Source organism: Rutilus rutilus, assembly GCF_951802725.1.
Source record: "Rutilus rutilus genome assembly, chromosome: 16".
Lineage (NCBI taxonomy): Eukaryota > Metazoa > Chordata > Actinopteri > Cypriniformes > Leuciscidae > Rutilus > Rutilus rutilus.
Window position 1 is genome coordinate 11,088,407 of NC_140224.1, and position 21,335 is coordinate 11,109,741.

At 37.8% G+C, this 21,335-nt stretch overlaps 1 protein-coding gene across 1 annotated transcript in view; it reads left to right on the plus strand.

The window, feature by feature from the left end:
* The window catches only part of grid1b (glutamate receptor, ionotropic, delta 1b), a 452,122-nt gene that overhangs the window by 414,914 nt on the left and 15,873 nt on the right, over nt 1-21,335 (plus strand). Inside the window, exons 9-12 of the mRNA XM_084434270.1 lie at nt 7,884-7,985; nt 8,584-8,785; nt 9,924-10,250; nt 11,829-11,967. Coding sequence (XP_084290396.1) covers nt 7,884-7,985; nt 8,584-8,785; nt 9,924-10,250; nt 11,829-11,967 — 770 coding nt within the window. The remainder of the gene's footprint in view (nt 1-7,883; nt 7,986-8,583; nt 8,786-9,923; nt 10,251-11,828; nt 11,968-21,335) is intronic.

Sequence of the window (21,335 nt, forward strand, 5' to 3'; positions counted from 1 at the left end):
TGTCCCAATCAATGGCGCCTGCTCAATCCAATCACGTTTGAGAGGGAAACAACAAATTGAGGGTTTCCGAGGTTTTTCTATTTTCCTTTTTTCTTTTTTAGAAGAAGTAACGGGTACTCACGGTTATGGATAGAAATGTAGCGGAGTAAAGAGTACAATATTTGCCTCTCAAATGTACTTGAGTAAAGTCATGAGTACTCCCCAAAAATGATACTCGAGTAAAGTACAGATCCCTCAAAATTGTACTTAAGTACTGTACTCAAGTAAATGTACTCCATTACTGTCCGACTCTGAACATAATATTCAGTCACTGGTATGGAGCGTGTGTGGTCGAGCAGTGTGGCAAAAAGATCACCCTAAATATCGTGTCAGAAAACAAGAGGAGTAAAACGCAAACGTATACTCTTATTAATGAGCTGAGCCAAATTATCCGGTTCGGTTCCCTAAAATGAGCTGGAATTCCCATCATGAGGAAACGTGAGGTTTAATGTGCGTTATGTCAGAATACATTGTATACATTAATGCAAATGCATTTCCACATCCAAGTCAAAAAACACCTCAAGTGAGCGTAAAAACTTTTTTTTTCAAATTAAGGGTTTTTCTTTCAAAATGTAATTATGTCTAATCCGAGACATAACTACTGACACAAAACAAGGACCAGACAGAAACTGAGGGTTTAAATACATGAGGGCAAACAAAGGAGCTGTTGAGTTAATTAACGATACACACCTGAACAGAATACTCAAATCAATCAAAAACCATAGAAACAAACAGGCAGAGAACTGAATTAACAAACTAACTGCAAGCAGAAACAGGACACAATGAAAACAGAACATACACGTGCACAGAAGCACTTGCTCCAGATCAAGTTGACCATCTGGTGTTTTTGACAAACAATATGCATTTTATGCAGTTTTCTATTTTGTGTTAACATAATACATTAAGCTGTCTGTTGTTAAAAGCATTTATATACTCTCATATTACTGATGCCATTCCACTTGTTTACGTGCACCTTTGTTACCTTTATTTCTTTACATGCAAATGTAGGAAATTATATTTGATTTATGAACGTTTGTTTAAAATGTTATGCACTTTAAACAAAGTCATGTCATTAAATTTCAATAAAATTCCTTTCTATAAAAAATGTGATGCTTGATTTGGTTAACATTTTCTCATTGCACTGTGCCCTCTTGTGAGCTTAGGAGACAATACAGTAATTTTTTCCTCTAACATAAAATCTGTTTTTAGAATTCAAATACAGTTAGAATATTGTTTTTAAGTAAGATTTCATTTTTCAGCCATTTTGACAGCCTTCTCTACTACAGGGGAAGCCAATCCCGCGCGCCTCATAGGACATCTGTGTTCTAATAGGAATGGTGCTGCTTGGTGACCGCGTTACCTCTGTTGCGACCACCAAAACAGACCAAAAGCTGGGAGGATTTATGCCATTGGCCTGAGTGATAGACGTAAATCCTAAGAGCCCGGACTGGACACTGTAGATGCAGCCTCTCTTGCTCCAGCAATTCACATGGCACAGGGAATAAGGAAAGTAATTCAGTCTGGGGTGCAGTATCAGCCAGGGAAGCAAGTATCAGCCAGTCATTGATACAATTCACTTCACAAATTAATCACTGGAGAGGGTGAGAGATACCCGTCATGCCTCTGCTAACTCGACCTGAAATCCCTATGGCCGTCATCATCTCTTTGGCCTGTCTTTATTCCATCAAGTAATCATCCATATTCTTGTTTGCTGTGCATCTTTGCTTTGGGATCATGGATCTCGGCAGTGCATCGGCAGCAGCCGTGGCTCCGTGGCTTTCTCCCAAACTTTTGTATATCCCTCATCACAATGAAGTGTGCTCTTTTGCACTGGCCACAAACCTGTCCAAAAGTCTGTGTCCTCTCTCTGCAGAAGCTTTTTTGATGGATTCAACAATGTGAGCACTTTGTACGCAAGGTTTGCATTGAACAGGAAGTTGGGTGCAGTAATCTCTTCCAGCAGCCCTAGAGCTTCCATTCGCAGCTCTGGACCATGGGCTCTTACAGAATCAATTTCAGACCAAATGTAACTGATGGTTAAGGCAGTAAGGGATCAAATAAGGGATGTCCTTATTAAGTTTTTCTTGTAACAGCTTCTGGACTCAACCAACCTTTCCTGACATCAGAGATGCACCATCATAAACTTGGCTTTTTTTTACAAGGATCTTTGATGGCTTAAGACCAGCTTTGTTTAACTCTACTAAAATTGGATCTATCAGTGTCCAGGCATAACCCATTTCACCAGTGGCTATGGTTAACAGGTGCTCCACTACTTCATAGAACTCGTTCTCTTTCAAAAAACAAATGACAATTAATATATTTTTTTATATATAATACAATTAATATATTTTGCAGCCTGTAGGGTTGTAGGTACCATCGTGTAGTTGGAGTTTCCCACTTCTTCCATGATAGCCTCATGCTGCGTCTCAATTCGCCTACTTATACTACACTCTAAAAGTATGTACTCTTTTTGTGAAGAAAAAGTAGATACTTTTGAGTGCGTAGCAAAAAGTAGACAAGCTCTGGGACATACTAGCACGTCATACAATTGGGTCTTTAACGGTTGCTCTCTGTCGCATCCTGTCACAGTAAACTGGGCTGTCAATCATCTTGTCACAGTTAAAACCCTCCACATTTCATTTCATTTAATTTCCTACCATATCGGAGAGAAATGCAGTAGCACGATCTGCAGTCGCGTGTGTTTTTCATGCGGAGAATTCTCCTCATATTAATGCATAATGATGCATTTAAAAGTTAATGGCCTAACAGCACTTTATACACATTGTTATTCAGATGGAATATAACACGGAGAACATTAAATAAAATAAAAATTATCAGGTTAAACTTTGATTAGTCACTCATTCCTTTATCTGAACCTCTCACCGTTGGTTGTGCATATCCGCCATGTTTTGTAGTTTTTTTAATACTTTTTACTCGTTTTTGTAGTTCCTCCTTCAAAGCGCAATGGGTTGTGGGCAATATTAGCCTTTATAGTGTGCACGGATCTACACTTCGAAAATCCACCCGAAATAGTAGACCATCCAAGGACTTCTGGCATACTCTTTTTAACATAATATGCTTGAGGACACACTCATTTTATTCTCACATACTGTTAAGGATGGATAGTATGGACATTGAGACGCAAAGCTGGTCAACACATCACTTAGTAAACTTAACTTTTTCTGCAGCTGTTAATTTCTGTAACAAAAGAAGCGATATTACCATCTACATGGCATTGGTACAATATGTTGTGCATTTTTTCCTTAAGGCGGGTTCACACTGTATGATTTTGGGCATGATTTGGCTGTCTGAGACAAATGTTGAGAATCCTAAAGATTCCCTCTGATCCTAGGCCAAAATCTGAAGTCTTTGATCGCTAGATTGACATGTTCACCGACAGCAGATTAATGACCGCTATTATAAAATTTGACCTCCAACGAAATTCTGGCACTGTCAGAAGATTTGACACAGTCCTGCAGTGTGACTTCTACGACAAACATCAAATCAAAAACTCTAGAGATTGTTTTTGTTTGCTAGCCACCATTTCAATCCTGCATGAAATGCAGCTCTCAGTCACCGAACATCATGGATTGATGATGTAAAACTCCAGATAAATCTTGTTGCGCACATCCGTTTTTAATGACATTTTTAGGCTTTAACTATAGGTAACATTAGTTTATGTATCCATTATATTAAAGAGACCTTTTTGAAGGATATTGGTTTACTTATGCCTTTCTGAACACTTGAGCTTTACCAGGAGTGTCTGTAGATGTTTAAGAGGCTATTGTGTCGATTGCAATATTGAAGGTCAGTATTATTTCGACTTTAGAAAACAAACACGATTGCTCTCCTCACAAGACTTTGTGATGTTTTTACCAATGTTTTATTTATTTTTTACCAAAAATTATTTGTGATCAAACATTAATCAACGGACACCTTGCAGTACCGCTGCGGATCCCCAGTTGAAGACCTTTGTTAATCTAAGCCCTGTCTATAGCCCTATTCAGACGGGATTAACTTTACAAGGGTAGATGGAGTAATGTAATTTTACCACAGGACGTCTGTAATATTAATATATATTAAGATATCTCAGTAAAACTAGCAGAAGTGAGAGGGGTAACTCGATTTGCACATCGCCGTCACTCCTGTCGTCATGTGCGTATTACGTTGCTTCCTGATATCACGTGCGCAAACGCATATAACCTATTATGTCTGGTCGAACGATGTATTAATTAACTTCAGATTGGATTGTGTTGGTAATAGGCACTTACCTAACGCTAAAAGATGTTTAGTACCTCTAACAAGTGCTTTCGATCTTCTTTCTGATCTGAATGGTATGTGTGACTTTTGCCACAGACTCGTCCCAGCGTCTAGAATGCAACTGAAAGCTTTTTCAAGCGTCTCCATACTTGAAAAAACGCAGAAAACTACTTTTAAACAGGAAATTACTAAATATTTACGTACATATTTACAGCGGGTCTATTCGCACAGAATTAGTATTACCTGAAGTAATTTTTCCAGACCTTTTTACTGAAGGTAAAAGTCGCCGTAATCTTTACTGACATTGTCCGTAATGATTACTGAGATAGCACATTCGGACGGGACTAAAATCACAGAGAAGCTCTGGTAATTATTACTTTACCCCACCTCTCCATGTTAAACTAGTCCCATCCGAATAGGGCTTATGAAACCAGGCTTAAGACTTGTACTCAAGTGGTATTGGAATTGGTGACTTGTAACTTGTAATGGAGCAATTTTTGCTGTAAGGTATCTGTACTTTTAATTTGTTTTTTTGTTTTTTTTTACAACTCTGCCAGCACCACCCCACACACTTTCATTTGTCTTTATTTTCACTTTATGTCTGTTTAGAATGATGCTCAGTAAGGAAATTAGAAATTTCATACATTTTTCAACATTACAAGCATTCCCCTGTGCCACTGCTCTAGGGCTGTTTGTGTACATGGTGTAATGAAGAAATACCTTATGGCTATGGGTGCCAAGTATTGGCGAAAAAATATGCTTTTAAAAATGAGGATTCTGAGTCCCCGAGGCAAGTGGTGGCACAGTTATGCAGCCATTAGATGCATTTTGTAATTTGATCCAGTGCCACCACCTGGAACTAGACCAGCATGGTACTCATCCTCATGGACAAGTAATGAAGAGAAAATGCTATGCCTCCTAAAGGCACATGCATGCAAATGTTTATTTCCCTAGTTCTGAGTATGTTCTATAGCAGCTTTTCATCCACATTACTTATGTAAAGCAAATTATATATGATTACAGCAAATGCAAACACCTCGAAGAAGAGCTATTACTCAACACATGCATCACATTGAAATGAGCATTGTTAAATGATGTGATTAAACCTCATTATCACCTGTTTCTTTGAGTAAATGAATGATTAATGAGATTAGTCTTCCAAATCAGGTCATCAAATGTAGTGTTATTGATATTGACAACTAATCGCCATTTACAGTGGCAATATGGATTGTGTATATTGAGTTTTATAAATCAGCCATTTTAGTGTGTTAATGAATCATAATGGAATTTAACAATTTTCAGTTCTGTTTAATAATTGTCAGTTTCCCCACTGTCACGGTTGGTGGCTGTAATGAAAGCACACAAAATCTTTAATCCAAGAATCAAAACAATAAACAAGAGACTAACTCAGATGAAACAAACATATTAACATCAAGCAATGCAAGACAAGGACCTAACAGAAAGTGAGGGCTTAAGTAGAACGGCAAACAAAGGAGCTAACGCGATAATTAATGAAACACACCTGCACTGAATACTCAAACCAATCAGAAACCATAGAAACAAACAAGCAAAGAACAGGGCTGCGTTCAGCCCCGACAAAACGTTGCACAACGTTTTTTAAACAGAAACGGTGATGCGTTGAACACACTGTTCTGATGACGCAAGAGTTGCAACTATGGCAGCTGAGAAGGCCATTCTTTGTGTTCTTTGTGAAGAATTTTCGGAGCCTGATGAAGTCGGTATAAATATGTGTTTAATACTACAAAATATGCCTGATGTCACAGTTACTGCACTTGCCGCCCAGAACAAAAGAGAACATCCCAATCGAGTGAAAGGATTGCTGAAACTGAAATGGAAGCACACATCTTACCTAATTCAGACTAAAACACATCTATTTAGCCTCACATACTGACTTTATTTGTAGTTCATACTGTTTTAATACCCTGTATTTTTAGGAAAAGCACTTAATTACCATTGTTTATTTCTATACCAAATGTCATACACTTGCAATGAAGCTAAAAATATAAACAACTACATCAATATGTTGATATCCTATATTTTTACAATAAAACTTACGACAAATATGTCTTCTAATATCCTCAGTTGTTGCGTATACCGAGCTGCATTGAACACATTTGTAAATTACTTTCCTTGAACCCATTGTGCGAGTTCACTTTAATACCACGTGCTTTATATACATGTTGCTGCTGATTGGACTGCAGTTCTGACACACCCACCAAACAAGAGAAAACGTATCTCAAACCCCGTTGCACACCGGTGCACGCCGTTTCCAGGAAACATGACGTTCAACCCGGAAACCGTAGCAAAACGTTGCGCACCGTTTTCAACTTGAACGTGCCCCAGGGCTGCGTTCAGCCCCGACAAAACGTTGCACAACGTTTTTTAAACAGAAACGGTGATGCGTTGAACACACTGTTCTGATGACGCAAGAGTTGCAACTATGGCAGCTGAGAAGGCCATTCTTTGTGTTCTTTGTGAAGAATTTTCTGAGCCTGATGAAGTCGGTATAAATATGTGTTTAATACTACAAAATATGCCCGATGTTACAGTTACTGCACTTGCCGCCCAGAACAAAAGAGAACATCCCAATCGAGTGAAGGGATTGCTGAAACTGAAATGGAAGCACACATCTTACCTAATTCAGACTAAAACACATCTATTTAGCCTCACATACTGACTTTATTTGTAGTTCATACTGTTTTAATACCCTGTATTTTTAGGAAAAGCACTTAATTACCATTGTTTATTTCTATACCAAATGTCATACACTTGCAATGAAGCTAAAAATATAAACAACTACATCAATATGTTGATATCCTATATTTTTACAATAAAACTTACGACAAACATGTCTTCTAATATCCTCAGTTGTTGCGTATACCGAGCTGCATTGAACACATTTGTAAATGACTTTCCTTGAACCCATTGTGCGAGTTCACTTTAATACCGCGTGCTTTATATACATGTTGCTGCTGATTGGACTGCAGTTCTGACACACCCACCAAACAAGAGAAAACGTATCTCAAACCCCGTTGCACACCGGTGCACGCCGTTTCCAGGAAACATGACGTTCAACCCGGAAACCGTAGCAAAACGTTGCGCACCGTTTTGAACTTGAACGTGCCCCAGATGAGAACCGAACTAATAAACAAACTAGAAAGCTAACCTAGAAATACAGACATGAACAGAACAGGAAAAACAGAGCAAAACAAACCTAAACCATGACACCCACTCAAGACAACATCATGTCTTCTTATACTATCCATAATATTGAAAGTGAGACACACATAATAAGACAAACATATACATTATTAAGCATGTTGTGTTAGTTTTTCATACATATGTTTTGACTGGGTTTATTTTTTTTAATAAATTAAATTTGACATGAAAATTGACAATGGATCATATTTGTTTGTTTGATATGAATATCCTGTCTCACTTGGAAATATGTCTTATGATAAACAATTAGACTTTCCAAAAACAGATTGAAGATCGATGGAAATAATATTGACCTGCTTCTGTTTTTTGTTTGTGTTTTCTTCTTCTTCTTTTTTGTCCTGCAGTTGGCTACATGGGATTCTGTCCATGGCCTCAATGGAAGTCTAAAGGAGAGTCGTATTGAGAATGGCATGCAGGGGGTTACTGTGAAAGTAGTGACGTTGTTGGTAATACTTACTTTTATTATTTTAACTTTTTAAAAATGTGTGTTTGTGGGTGTTGATGTACAAATGACTGAATAATCAATCGTTACGTTTTTTCATGGTCAATACTACGGTGCTATATAATGTACTTATAAGAAAGACCACTCAGAATCTGCAAGATTTCCATGGAATTGGAATATTCTTCATTTACAAAGTTCTGCATGCCCCTAACCTCTTGCTTATTTGCTCACAAATTATTTTGGCTAACATGAGCATGCCTACAGCCACAAATAAAAATGTAGTTCTCTACTGCCAAAGCATGTTTTATTTTATCTTTTTATATTGTTCATATAGCTGTTCTTCATTATTGATGATTGTCAGTAGAAATGCTGCATGTAAATAATATATTTGTTATTTGGCTGTAATGTTACAAGCATGGTTGGGGTAAGCATTATGCTTGAATGTTCTTATTCCTTATGATCTAATTGTAATCATTCTCCCAGCCCAGCAAGCATCTCCTGCAGAAAGGTTCTCCAGAGAGCCATAGAAATTCTTGAAGCAAGTTTTATCAGCCATTTGAAATGTATCTGTACATTTTGGTAATCAATATTCCTTTTCAAAGGAGGATCCATTTGTGATGGTGGCAGAGAACATCCTCGGACAGCCCAAAAGATATAAAGGGTTCTCAATTGATGTCCTGGATGCTTTGGCCAAGATCCTAGGATTCAAGTATGATATCTACCAGGTGTCAGACAGCAAATATGGTTCTCAGCTAACCAATGGCACTTGGAATGGAATGATTGGGGAACTCATAAACAAGGCAAGTGTTCTTAACATAGTTGTATTTATATGTCCAAAGCCATTAAAAGTTACTCAACTAATACTTGCCCATAATATTTGCTCAAATTATCCTGCTGAAAAGGTCACCAGCATAGTATTTTGTGTTCTGTATGCTGGTGTGTTGATTTGTTCTGGGGATGGTCATGAGTACTTGAGAAGTTATAACAATGATCTGTCAAGAAAACATAATAATTGTGTGAATTGAATCTGTGATTGGCATTTTGGCCATTTCGACTTTGTAGAATACAACAAGTTATTGTTGAGGCATGAACTGTACAGTGCAACTTTCAAACCACTCAGCACTTGGACATGATTTGAGGGTTCATACAGCTAGATGGAGCTAAACTGAATTAAACAGAATACAGGGTTCTCAAGATATGTTTGACAAGAAAAACGCAGGACGCTTACAGAGAGAGATGCCGAAAAAACAACAAGAGTTGTGTATATCAACTAGCAATTAAAAAAGCTGGCCCACATCTTGTATAAAGTAGCTAATGTTGATGTCATTCTTTGGCTTTCCTCCGTGTCTTGTTTACACTTTACTGAAAAAATATTTTCATAGTCAGAGTTTTGTCTTGTTTTTATGTGAACTACAGGAAGCATAAATTGTCTGACTTACCTCTCCTTCATTGACCTCCATAAAACTAAACAACCTCGTGTTTCATGTACCACAGTGTTACACTTTTTTGCTTACCTTGGAGGCTTGCCTTATAGCGGCTCCTGTAATATTCCTGAAGACTTTCAGGTCTGAAGCTATGGTTAATTAGCTGGTTCTGGTGTGTTTGATTTGGATTGAAGCTTGATTCTGCAGGACTGTGTCCCTTCAGGAGCAGGATTGGACAGGGCATAAACCTACCAAATATAATGAGGTTATGCTTAACATAAATAAATAAAAAAGGCCAGTGAGGTAATACATTTTTTTACACAATTTTGCTTGCTTTAAGGACCTTTAGATATTTTACATTTACATTTGATCATTCAGCAGGTGCTTTTATCCAAAGTCACTTACAAACGAGGAGAGTAATAGAAGCAGTCAAACCAACAGTAGGGCAACAATATGCAAATGCTGTGGCTAATCCCCATTTTTTACTGAAAAAAAAAAAATCTTGTCTTTACAGAGAGCTGATTTGGCAGTTTCTGCCATTACTATAACACCAGAGCGAGAGAACGTTGTGGACTTCAGCAAACGCTACATGGATTACTCTGTAGGGATTCTACATCGCAAACCCGAGGAAAAGATCAACATTTTTTCCCTGTTTGCCCCTTTTGACTTGGCTGTGTGGGCCTGTATCGCAGCTGCCATTCCCGTGGTGGGCGTTTTGATCTTCTTGCTGACACGGATGCAGATGCTCCGCTCCCAGAATCCTCCAGGAGCCCATCACGCTTCATCCATGTTTAACTCATTGCATAGTGCTATATGGATTGTCTATGGAGCCTTTGTACAACAAGGTAATTCAATGATTTCTACTTCCACGTGTTGACTCAAATGTTATCTTCAGAAACAACTTATCAAATCAGCTTTAGCTTCCAGGGGATCAGGTGATGATTTGACTCAGGGCTTAGAAAGATGAAAATAATAAAGCTGATATGGGGGTATATCAATAAATATAAGTGTCTATGACATGTTAATGCAATCATTGTTTAGACGCTTAAAATATTTAGTCTTTTCTTTCTAACTTGAATGTGAAAAAATTAACATGCCCGGGTGCTGTACATTTTTAAGATGCATTTTTAGGTACATTTATTAATGTGAAAATAGATTTATTTCTTATTTTTAATGCATTTGTTTCACTGTTTAATTTAGAGAGTAAACAGAATGTGATACACTCTTAGATTACATAATTATGTTAAACTATTAGATGTTACCCAAAACATATTATTTTAGCTAAAGTACTGTATTTATCAATACCGGGTGCCTTTTGCACCACTGGTCAGCCTTTTACAATGAGTTTACCTCACCACCTCATATTGTACATGTGTTTGATTTTTAAACAAACCACTTTTATTTTTTTATTTTCCCACAAAATGCTCCATCAATTTTCAATTAAAACAATTGTTTTTCTGCAATTACCATTCTAGGAGTAGTAAAAGGACATTTTCCTTAAGGTGTGTCTTTAGCCCCATTGTACCCTATTGGTTTGAAACAACATGGCAGTGAGAAAAAGGGTGAACTTTTTTAAGTTTAGTTTTAAGCTAGTGTTAAGTTTTAAAAACGGTTGTAAATAGTGTTTATGGTGCATTTTAATAGTTGATATATACCTTTTTCATCAGAAATTCCTACCCTTGCATATAGTTTAATTCCAATTTCAAAATCAGCATACATAGAACATACCAAGAAGTGTTAAGTGCACCAAAACAGTGTAAAGTTTCTTTGAATAAGGCATGGGATATGCTGGTTCTTATCAGAGACAAAATGGAATAAATGGTTACCTCAGCAACTAGCATGCTAAACCCCTCGCTGCCTCTATTAATTCTTGGTGTAGCCTACTGCCTACCAACCCTTTTAAGCCTAACAGCTAGTTATTGAATCTGGGCTGTTTTTATCTCATATTTTTGTAGCTTGCCACCATATGAAATTTACAGCAGATTGTACAAAACACAACAAATATTTTGCAGCAGTTTACACAGTCTTAAACATGAGGAATTAGCAAGTATGATGACATGTTACTAATGGTAGCATTTCTGGCTTCCTCCTTTGGGTTAAAAATGTGAAACTGTGTTAGTGTGTCATAGATTATTCACGTCTATGACACCATATGATAATCTTTTAATACCCTTTGTTAGACATCTGCTGCTATCTAATTGATGTGGTATGCCTCCATTGTACAGAATCAGGATTATGTAAAAAAAAAAAAAAAAAACTTTTATAAAAGGATTATAATGGAAAAGTGATTTAAGAGAAACATTTTTACAAAAGAAATGGATTAGGAAGTGTTTTGCTTTTTTATTTTTTATTTATTTATTGCATTTCAGAATACATTTATACATCCTAAACACCAACATTCTTTTTTGTTTCGTTTGTCACAGGTGGAGATTCTGTGGTGGGGTCTGTGGCATTGAGGATAGTTATGGGCAGTTGGTGGTTGTTCACATTGATTGTGTGTTCGTCTTACACTGCTAACCTGGCTGCGTTCCTAACTGTGTCCCGCATGGACAACACTATAAGGTAAATTGCCATTACACAAATAGTTTACCACTCAATGCACCATATGCTACAGAGTTGATCAATGTCTATTAAAAGCTTTTCTGTCCTGTTTTTGTCCTCATAATTAGTGCATCCTTATGTTCAGGAAGATCCACACATAGTTTGGCCACATGGCTGGCAATACAGCTAACAAAGGCTATTTCAAGTATTTAAAAGTTTGCCACCAATGCGGACAATCACCAGATTACCGTATTTAATTTCTCAGACATTCCATGATCCGACAAATGCCGACTGAACAAAATTAAATGGTGACCAACGACAGCAGACTGACACACTGATCCAACAAAACCCAACGAAGTGTCTGTTGCCATTAGTCGGCATATGACAAAAAAAAAAATTATAATAAAAATTGCATGTTGTTTTTTTATTTTATTTTATTTAGTACTTAAATAAGCTATTTCAGATGTTCACATGTTCACATGTAGTCCACAAGACAAAATAATAGCTGGTGTCTTTCTCGCCATTCCCACGGCTCTCTGCCCCGCTCTGCTTCACACCACAATACACAATATACACTCCCTGGCCAAAAATTCTAATATTTAATTGGACCCCATTTTGCTTTGATTACAGCACACATTCGCCGTGGCATCGTTTTGATATGCTTGTGAAATGTCACTGTCCAGAGCTGCAATAATTCCTCGCCATTTCTGCAGTACATCTCAAAGATTATCAATGGAGTTAAGGTCTGGATATTTGCTCCATTTTTGAAAATTATGTCTCATGCTCTTCACAATTTGAGCTCGCTCAATCCTGGCATTGTCATCTTGGAATATGCATGCCCAGGCCATTAGGGAAGGAAAAATCCATTGTTGGAAAAACCTGGTCATTCAGTATGTTCAGGTAGTCAGCTGGCTTAATTTTTGGCCACATAATGTCATTCACCTCTCTTCTTACCCTGATGCGCCCATCACTTTGGAACAGGGTAAATCTGGACCCATCAGACCACATGACCTTTTTTTCATTGCTCCAGAGTCCAATCTTTATGCTTCCTAGCAAATTGAAGCCTTTTTTTTCTCTGATTAGCCTCGCTGATAAGTGTTATTCAAAAGGCTTCACGGCTGTTTAGTCCCAATCCCTTGATTTCTCTTCGCATTGTGAGTGTGGAAATGCTCTTACTTGCACTGTTAAACACAGTCATGAGTTCTACTGTTGATATTTTCCGATTTGATTTCACCAAATCGTTTTCACCCATTATTCAAGTTTCTTTTCCCGACCACATTTCTTCTCTCCGGTTTAATAATGTGTTGGACAGTTCTTAACCCAATTTTAGCAGTTTCAGCGATCTCCAGGAGCCAGTCGTCCACGCTGTTCTGAGTTACTCACCTGAAGGGTCCTTGTATCCTGAGTATTCCGAGCTCCACTGTTGAGACAGAGCGAGCCAGCTCCTCCCGCTGCTCTGGGTTGCTCACCTGAAGATCCTCTTAGTCCGAGTATTCTGAGCTCCACTGCCGTCCTGAGGAAACAGAGAAAGCCAGTCACTCACGCTGCTCTGAGTTATCGACTTGAAGACCCTTATATTCAGAGTATTCTGTGTCTTACCGCTGTTCTGAAGAAACAGAGCAAGCCAGCTCCTCCTGCTGTTCTGGGTTACTCACCTGAAGATCCTCTTAGTCCGAGGATCCTGAGCTCTACTGCTGTCCTGAGGAAACAGAGAAAGCCAGTCACTCACGCTGCTCTGAGTTATCGACTTGAAGACCCTTATATTCAGAGTATTCTGTGTCTTACCGCTGTTCTGAAGAAACAGAGCAAGCCAGCTCCTCCCGCTGTTCTGGGTTACTCACCTGAAGATCCTCTTAGTCCGAGTATCCTGCGCTCTACTGCTGTCCTGAGGAAATAGAGAAAGCCAGTTGTCCACGCTGTTCTGGGTTACTCACCTGAAGAGTCCTTGTATCCTGAGTATTTCGAGCTCCACTGCTGTTCTGAAGAAACAGAGAAAACCAGTCGCTCACGCTGTTCTGAGTTACTCATCTGAAGGGTCCTTGTATCCTGAGTATTCCGAGCTCCACTGTTGAGACAGAGCGAGCCAGCTCCTCCCGCTGCTCTGGGTTGCTCACCTGAAGATCCTCTTAGTCCGAGTATTCTGAGCTCCACTGCTGTCCTGAGGAAACAGAGAAAGCCAGTCACTCACGCTGCTCTGAGTTATCGACTTGAAGACCCTTATATTCAGAGTATTCTGTGTCTTACCGCTGTTCTGAAGAAACAGAGCAAGCCAGCTCCTCCCGCTGTTCTGGGTTACTCACCTGAAGATCCTCTTAGTCCGAGTATCCTGAGCTCTACTGCTGTCCTGAGGAAATAGAGAAAGCCAGTCGTCCACGCTGTTCTGGGTTACTCACCTGAAGAGTCCTTGTATCCTGAGTATTCCGAGCTCCACTGCTGCCCTGAGGAAACAGAGAAAGCCAGTTACTCACGTTGCTCTGAGCCACTCACCTGAAGATCCTTGTAGTCCGAGTATTCAGAGCTCCACCGCTGTCTTGAAGAAACAGAGCAAGCCAGCTCCTCCCGCTGCCCTGGGTTATTCGTCTGAAGATCCTTGGGCGCCGAGCATCCTGGTCGCTCTGAAGAAGAGAAAGAGTTTCAGTTCTCCATGCTGATGCTATTTTAAGTAAATATGCTGTTTTAACCTGTTAACCGTTGCCAGTGCGCGGGCGCACTGAAGCGGTTTTTTTATATATAGTTCAAAGTTACTATCAGATTTAATGTTATACTTCGACAAACTATACATCATTAAAAAGATATAAGACTCAAGTTTCAGTATTGGACCACTATTGTATTCTGAGAAACTTATAGCGACAGTTATTTCTTAATTTGTGTCAGGAGTTATGAAATGAAAAAATGAGTCGATACCTTTGATAATAATTATGCGCGTCAGCCGCTTTCATTCATAAAAAACTCCCGTGCTGTCGTCATGACAGCGATTCACAAAACAACGTCCCTCAGGGCTTTTAGCTCAAAAATGTGCAGATTTGGAGAAATATTGATATATTCTAATAGGTTTACATCAAATTTCTATAGACAGGAATAATATTTATTGAATTTATACCCAGATGCGTCGATGTAATCATTATGAGCGCTTGCATACTCTGATACTGTGTTTTCAATTCATACCAATAGCCTGAGGGCGCTATTATGCACAATAATAGTCCATATATAGAACATGAAGAAGAGCCATGATCATGTGACATTCCAGGACGTCACTGATACACACAAAGCTACAGAAATCGCGCTGTAACATGCAGATACAGACGTTTTGAAGACAATAAACATGTTTGCAATGATATTTGAGTTACCTGTGTTTTTCAAGCCATGCCAGGTATTTCCATAATAATAGATTATATTTATAATGTAATGCTAATCTATATAGACTATCATTGTGCAGAACAGTATACAATAGTATATTTTCTGTCTGATTTTTTTATCTGAAGCCAAATTAGATCACAGTAGATTATTTAAAATACTCCACTTGCGTTATAAAGTAAGTTTAGAGCACAAACATGGTTTTAATCTCATAAATTGTCGCGTATTGATGGTGTGCTAAGCTAACATGCTAGCTAGCCCTAGGTGCACCTGCAACCTAGAAGTTATACTTTTATGATTTTTTGAATGCTTACTGAAAGTTTCTTTATTCAAGAAATGCATTTGATACAGTTTAAAATGTGAGGTGAACTTTGAGAAAAGAAATTAGGGACTGAAACCCTATGAATAGCCTGTGAATAGCCAGTCATTAGTAACTATAATGCAGACAAAAGAAATGCATATTTAGAGCCATAACCAGGCTGGAGAGGTGTGAATGTGTGCAGGAGAGACTGAGACTGAGTGGGGCTCGTTTGCACCACAAAACAATAGAGACAATATACTGGATAGATGGTTAGAAGATGACAATAAACATCAGTTGCATTTTAGAGTCAAATCAAAATAAAGTCATTTGACATGGTCTTGAAAAACATTTAACTAAATACAGAGTTTTGGACCTATTATCTTCAGATTTTAAACATAAAATGTTTAGACATGTGGCTTTAGCTGTAGTGCATTTCTAGATTGCTACAGTGCCAACTTCAATTTTATTTTCATGAGGATGTTTCATAAAAATTAATTTCGAATAACTTTACAAAACTTTGAAGCTATTTATAACATTTTTTTTCATTATGACAATAATTAATTATACATTTACAATAAACTGCCAGGTGTCAGCTTTCAAATGAGATCATACTTGTGCTTTTAGTACAAAGGGTTCATGAACTGTATCTGTTTCAGTTTGGGTATGTCATTTCTGGGGATTTTTCAAAAGTGGGGTTGCAGCTTAACAGGTTAATATCCAATAAAGTAAACTGATTTATCTTATCTCGTGTCCTGTCTCGTGGTGTTCCCTTGGTGTAGCTCCTCAGAGTGGTAGTGGTACGGGTGGTGGACTACTGGGCTCTATCCCCACCCCGGCCGGTGACAGTAATGTGACTTGACTTGCTTAGCTGTGTGTGCACTGCGACTCGAATCTTGACTTGAGACTTGATGAAAGGGACTTGAAACTTAGCTACTTGTCACTTACTTGTACATGTGTGACTTGCTTCCACCTCTGCAACACAGAGATAAAAAAAATGTTGGAATCACTTTCAGACCTTTCAGACGAAGCAGAATCCACATGACTTTAAAGAACATGAGCAGATATATAAACAATACACATGTTAATAATAGTATATAATAGTTATCTTTATACTTCTTTTATCTTTTATTCTTGGTGTAAATAGGCATTTAGAGGTTTAGAATTGTGTATTGTTGGTTGTTATATTTATTAATTCCATACTAAAAGCCAAACCAGGGACAAGTGCTGCAAAAAAGCTGTAATCTAGAAGCGTACAGTATGTTCACAAGACAATGACAATGAGCATTTCACATGAACAAACTAAGCAGATTCTTATTAGAAATGTTAAAAGATATTTAAGAGTTTATAATTGAGTTGGTAGTTAATAATAATGATAATAATAATTATTGTTGTTGTTATTATTATTATTATTATTATTATTATTGATCTTTCTTGTTCAATGCCAGAATGAGTTTGTATTCTGTGTGCTCCCTTACCAGTGTTGTGCTAGTTTGCTTTCACATCGGTAAATGTTATCTAGCGCTCAGGTATGTTGACAGGTATTTACCCAGCCTGTGTGCCTCTGATGTTTGATTGCATTTGATTATGCTGATGTTGAGCAAACTTTGTGTCGTCAGAGTGTGAACAGACCTCTGCTCTCTGCTGTTTATACCTGCATGTTCATTTTCACTAGTTATGTTGGAAGCCAAATGCGACATATGCATGTTACAAAAATTGGATTATCTGAGCTACAGTTCTACCAGAAAGACTCGGGAGAATTATTTCAACAAATCGTACATTTATTGACAGCTCAGCAAGCTGATAATATACAAAGTCATTTGGCGTAGGCCCCGTCCGTAGTGCATAATCCGAGGGTATCGGATCTGCAGTTCCTGCCTGATGACAAAGGCAGGGGCGCAGCCGACCCCCCCGGGAGGTATGGACAGGACCATCCTGGTGGTGGTGGGGAGGATGGGGGTAATCGTCGAACTCAAACATGTGTAAGTACCGAGCTTTATACAGTGAGCATAAGAATATGATTGGATAGAAGTGAAGGCAATAGGTGACGTAGTAATTGAGTCTTCCCGGCAGAACTTATGCTAAAGCTTTCATTTCTTTACACAAATGTCTGCAATCAATTCAGTCATTATTATTATTATTATTATTATTATTATTATTATTATTATTATTATAAACATAAACCACTTAAAATCATTCAGCACACATTTTATTGTATAGGTACTATTAAATACATACCATAAATATAATTCCTAGGGTTGGGAAAAACAATGTGTTAATTTGCGCGATTATTACAAACGTTTTTTGCGTTAATAATGCAATTTTTCTTTTTATTTCCTACAGTATGTCACTTTTTTTTTGTTTTGTTTTTTGGTTTTTTATGTATGCCCCACTTGTCCTTATTCTGCCTCGCTATTATGACAACACCAGGAGTCATATCACTTGAAGGGATTGTTCACCCAAAAATGTAAATTCCGTCATCTTACTTTTTCAGTACCCCTTTACACTTACTTTTCTATAGTTACATAAACACATATTTTAGTTTTGATAAAGAGTGTTCTGCTTTACATGTGGTTGAAGCATGTGTGTGTTGAGGGAGCAGACAGTGATCCCAACAGACACACACCTTTACAAACCTGCCGAGGTAGAGAGTGTATTGAGCTTTCTCTCTCACCTGTATCTTCTCTTTCAAATATAATTGGAAAGTATGTGGAATCTTTTATTTTAATTTTATTTTTTTACTGAAATGAATGAACAAATTAATTTCAATTCAATGAACAAATTTAATTCAGTGAATCAAATTCAAGGAGAGAGCACTCAACACAATCTAATATACATGAAGTAACCCCCGTAGTAGATCTATACAGGTGGAGCTGGGGAAGGTGGAGGGTTTCTGAAAGCACGCTGCAGAATGCTAACAGCAAAACTACCGGTATTTGTTTGAATGTTGAGCCGCAGCTCATTGGCCGCTGATGCAGCAACAACCAATCAGCTGTGCTATGTATATAATGACGTGATCGCTACATAAATGAGTTAAAGACCTATCAGCCTGCGCCATCTAGAGTTTCATGCCAGAAATAGGTATTTGGCCAGTTGTGTAACTATGATTGTATGGGGAATTTCCTCTGAGGAGGCAAAGGAGGTGGTGCATCCTCAAAAATATCGGATGAGTATGTAGATTTGAAAATCATGCTTTTGATTGTTAAATTCAAAATTATTTTGCTTTTTTATTATTATTGAATTATTATTGAATCACGGAAGCTACACCAGTTACTTTGCCAAGAGATCTCTTATTTATTATTTTTATATACATGTATCAGACATATGAGAGATAAAGGCATAGAAGAATAAGGCTACATGAGAGGTGGTCTTCATTCCAGATTTCTCTGTTCCCCATTTCTCTATTCCCTCACCCCATCATGCCACCTGCAATGGTTTCTTGGTGTTTCTCTCCCTCACCCCCTCATGCCTCTATGTTTCTCTGGGGTGGGACAGTAAGGATTGAGCTTATATACACCACTGAGCAACTTTCAACTTCCTTGTAAGGTAGAAAAACATGTTGCTTATGTTTAAAGAGGAACATATACCTCCTACTTACACATGGTACAATCCACTTTCCATATTAAGAAACTATCCCTCGATGTATACATTCGTGGTATATTTGCATCAGTCAAAATATTCCTTTCCTTGTAAAGAATATGCCAACTGTACACATTCCAGATAGCAACACTGTTTCGGCCCAGATCCGGCCCACATCTGTCACTTGTGGAATGCAGATCTGGCCCACATGCAGCGTGGAATGATGGCACTTGGACGGACCGCTCCTGTTTGCATCTGGGCCACAAGCAGGCCATAGCAATGCCACATGTCAGTCAAGAGCAAAGAAATAAACCAGAACTGGACCTTATCTGAGCCACAGAGTCTGTGTATATTAAATATGGAGTCATTTCAGCCTTAATAAGCCTGTTAACAAGCAGAATCACTGAAGGAAAGAAGAGAACAGAAAAAGAGATGAGCAGAAACACAAGAACTACAACTGACTTCAGCCATAGCCTTAGATGAAATCAACTGAAGAGAAAAGAAGACATTAAATCTCTGAAGATCTCAGCAGAGGAGGATTAAACAACTCCACAAACAGCATTACCAGCTTCACTTATTACTAACCAGACTGACTTTATTTCTGTCAGACTTCTACAGAAGTTTTTATTGAGAATTAACAGAGGTTTAACTCTAATGTGTTTCATTTGAAGTCACCATAACAGTGATTAGTGTTTCCATTAGTTGGGCTCTTAACTCTTATTATATATTTTGTGGCAATGGTGACAATCACAAATATTTAGATAAACAGATCAATTCAGACCATCACTGAAAAGCTACTAATTCACAACAAAAACAACAGCAAAAAACAAAAGCAAATATTTAGAATTAAACAAAATAATAGGACAATTCAGCTGCATAATTTATTCATGTTGCAATGCATGCTGGGAGTTTTGTACTATGCTGGTACCCAGCATGCATTGCAGCAAGGTACTTTTGATTGTCACCATTTATGCTACTTAAAGCTAAGTAGCAAAGCTACTTAAAGTTAGTACAATGTCTAAAGTGGACTAATGAAATAAAGTGTCCCTTGCAATGTAGACAACACAGCTTTTGAAGCTTTCAGCTTTTAATTTTTTATTATTTTAAAGTGTGAAACTCTTTTTGTGATAATATGTGGTGAAAAGAGTGTTCAACAGAAACTTTACAGTAACAAGCTACTTTATTCCAACTAGGGGTTTAGCACCACAGAACACTACATTGCACCGTATAATGGGATAACATACATAGCTTTACAGCCAAGCAAGCTGAGGCAATAAATAATAATATTAAAAAGCAAATTTCTGACACTGAATTGAGCATACAGTGTTGTATACCAGCTTTAAGTGTTTTTCTGATATACTTGCAGTAGACTGACAAGCAAACTGCCATTAAAGTGTGAAACATTTCCTTTCACTGGCTTATGTTTCATCTATGGACCTGACAGCTCCATTAGCAGAACATATGGCCCAACATCTCACATTACTTACAGAGTTGTCTTTGGACTTTAAAGTTAGCTCTTGCCAAGTTAGGTCCCTGTCCTGTTGATGTATGAATCCAATGGCACCATTACCATGATAAATTAATAAATTCAAACTTGGAGAAATTAAACAGAGCAACTTTAACTTGAGTCAGTAGAGCCAATGATATTGCTTTTTATTATGTTTTAAACAATTTATATAACAGTGGGCCATGAATTTTAAATCTGGGCTTCAGTGTGACACTTGCGTTTAGGATACACAGTTTCATAATTAATAGGACATCACATGTTACAGTGCCTAAGGTTACAATCAAATTAACAAAGACAAGTAAAGAACCAAAGATTGACATTTCAAAGACAAACTTAATCACAAAAGCCTCCAACAAAAAGCATAAAATGATACTGATTGCATTAGTGTGCCTTGTTAAAACAGTAAGCCTATTTTAGGGATTGACATATAAGAAAACTTGCTGAAAAGTGTATAGCCTTATAGCTATTTCACCTACTTCTTCCTTTTCCGTGCCTAGTAGGACTAGTGGTTGCACTTTATTTTACGTTGTCCTTGTTACAACATAATTATACATTTAAGTACTGAGTAATATTAATGAACATAATCTACTATATAAGGTTAGGTTTAGGAATAGGGTTTGGTTTAGGGTTAGTTGCTATGTATGTAATTAC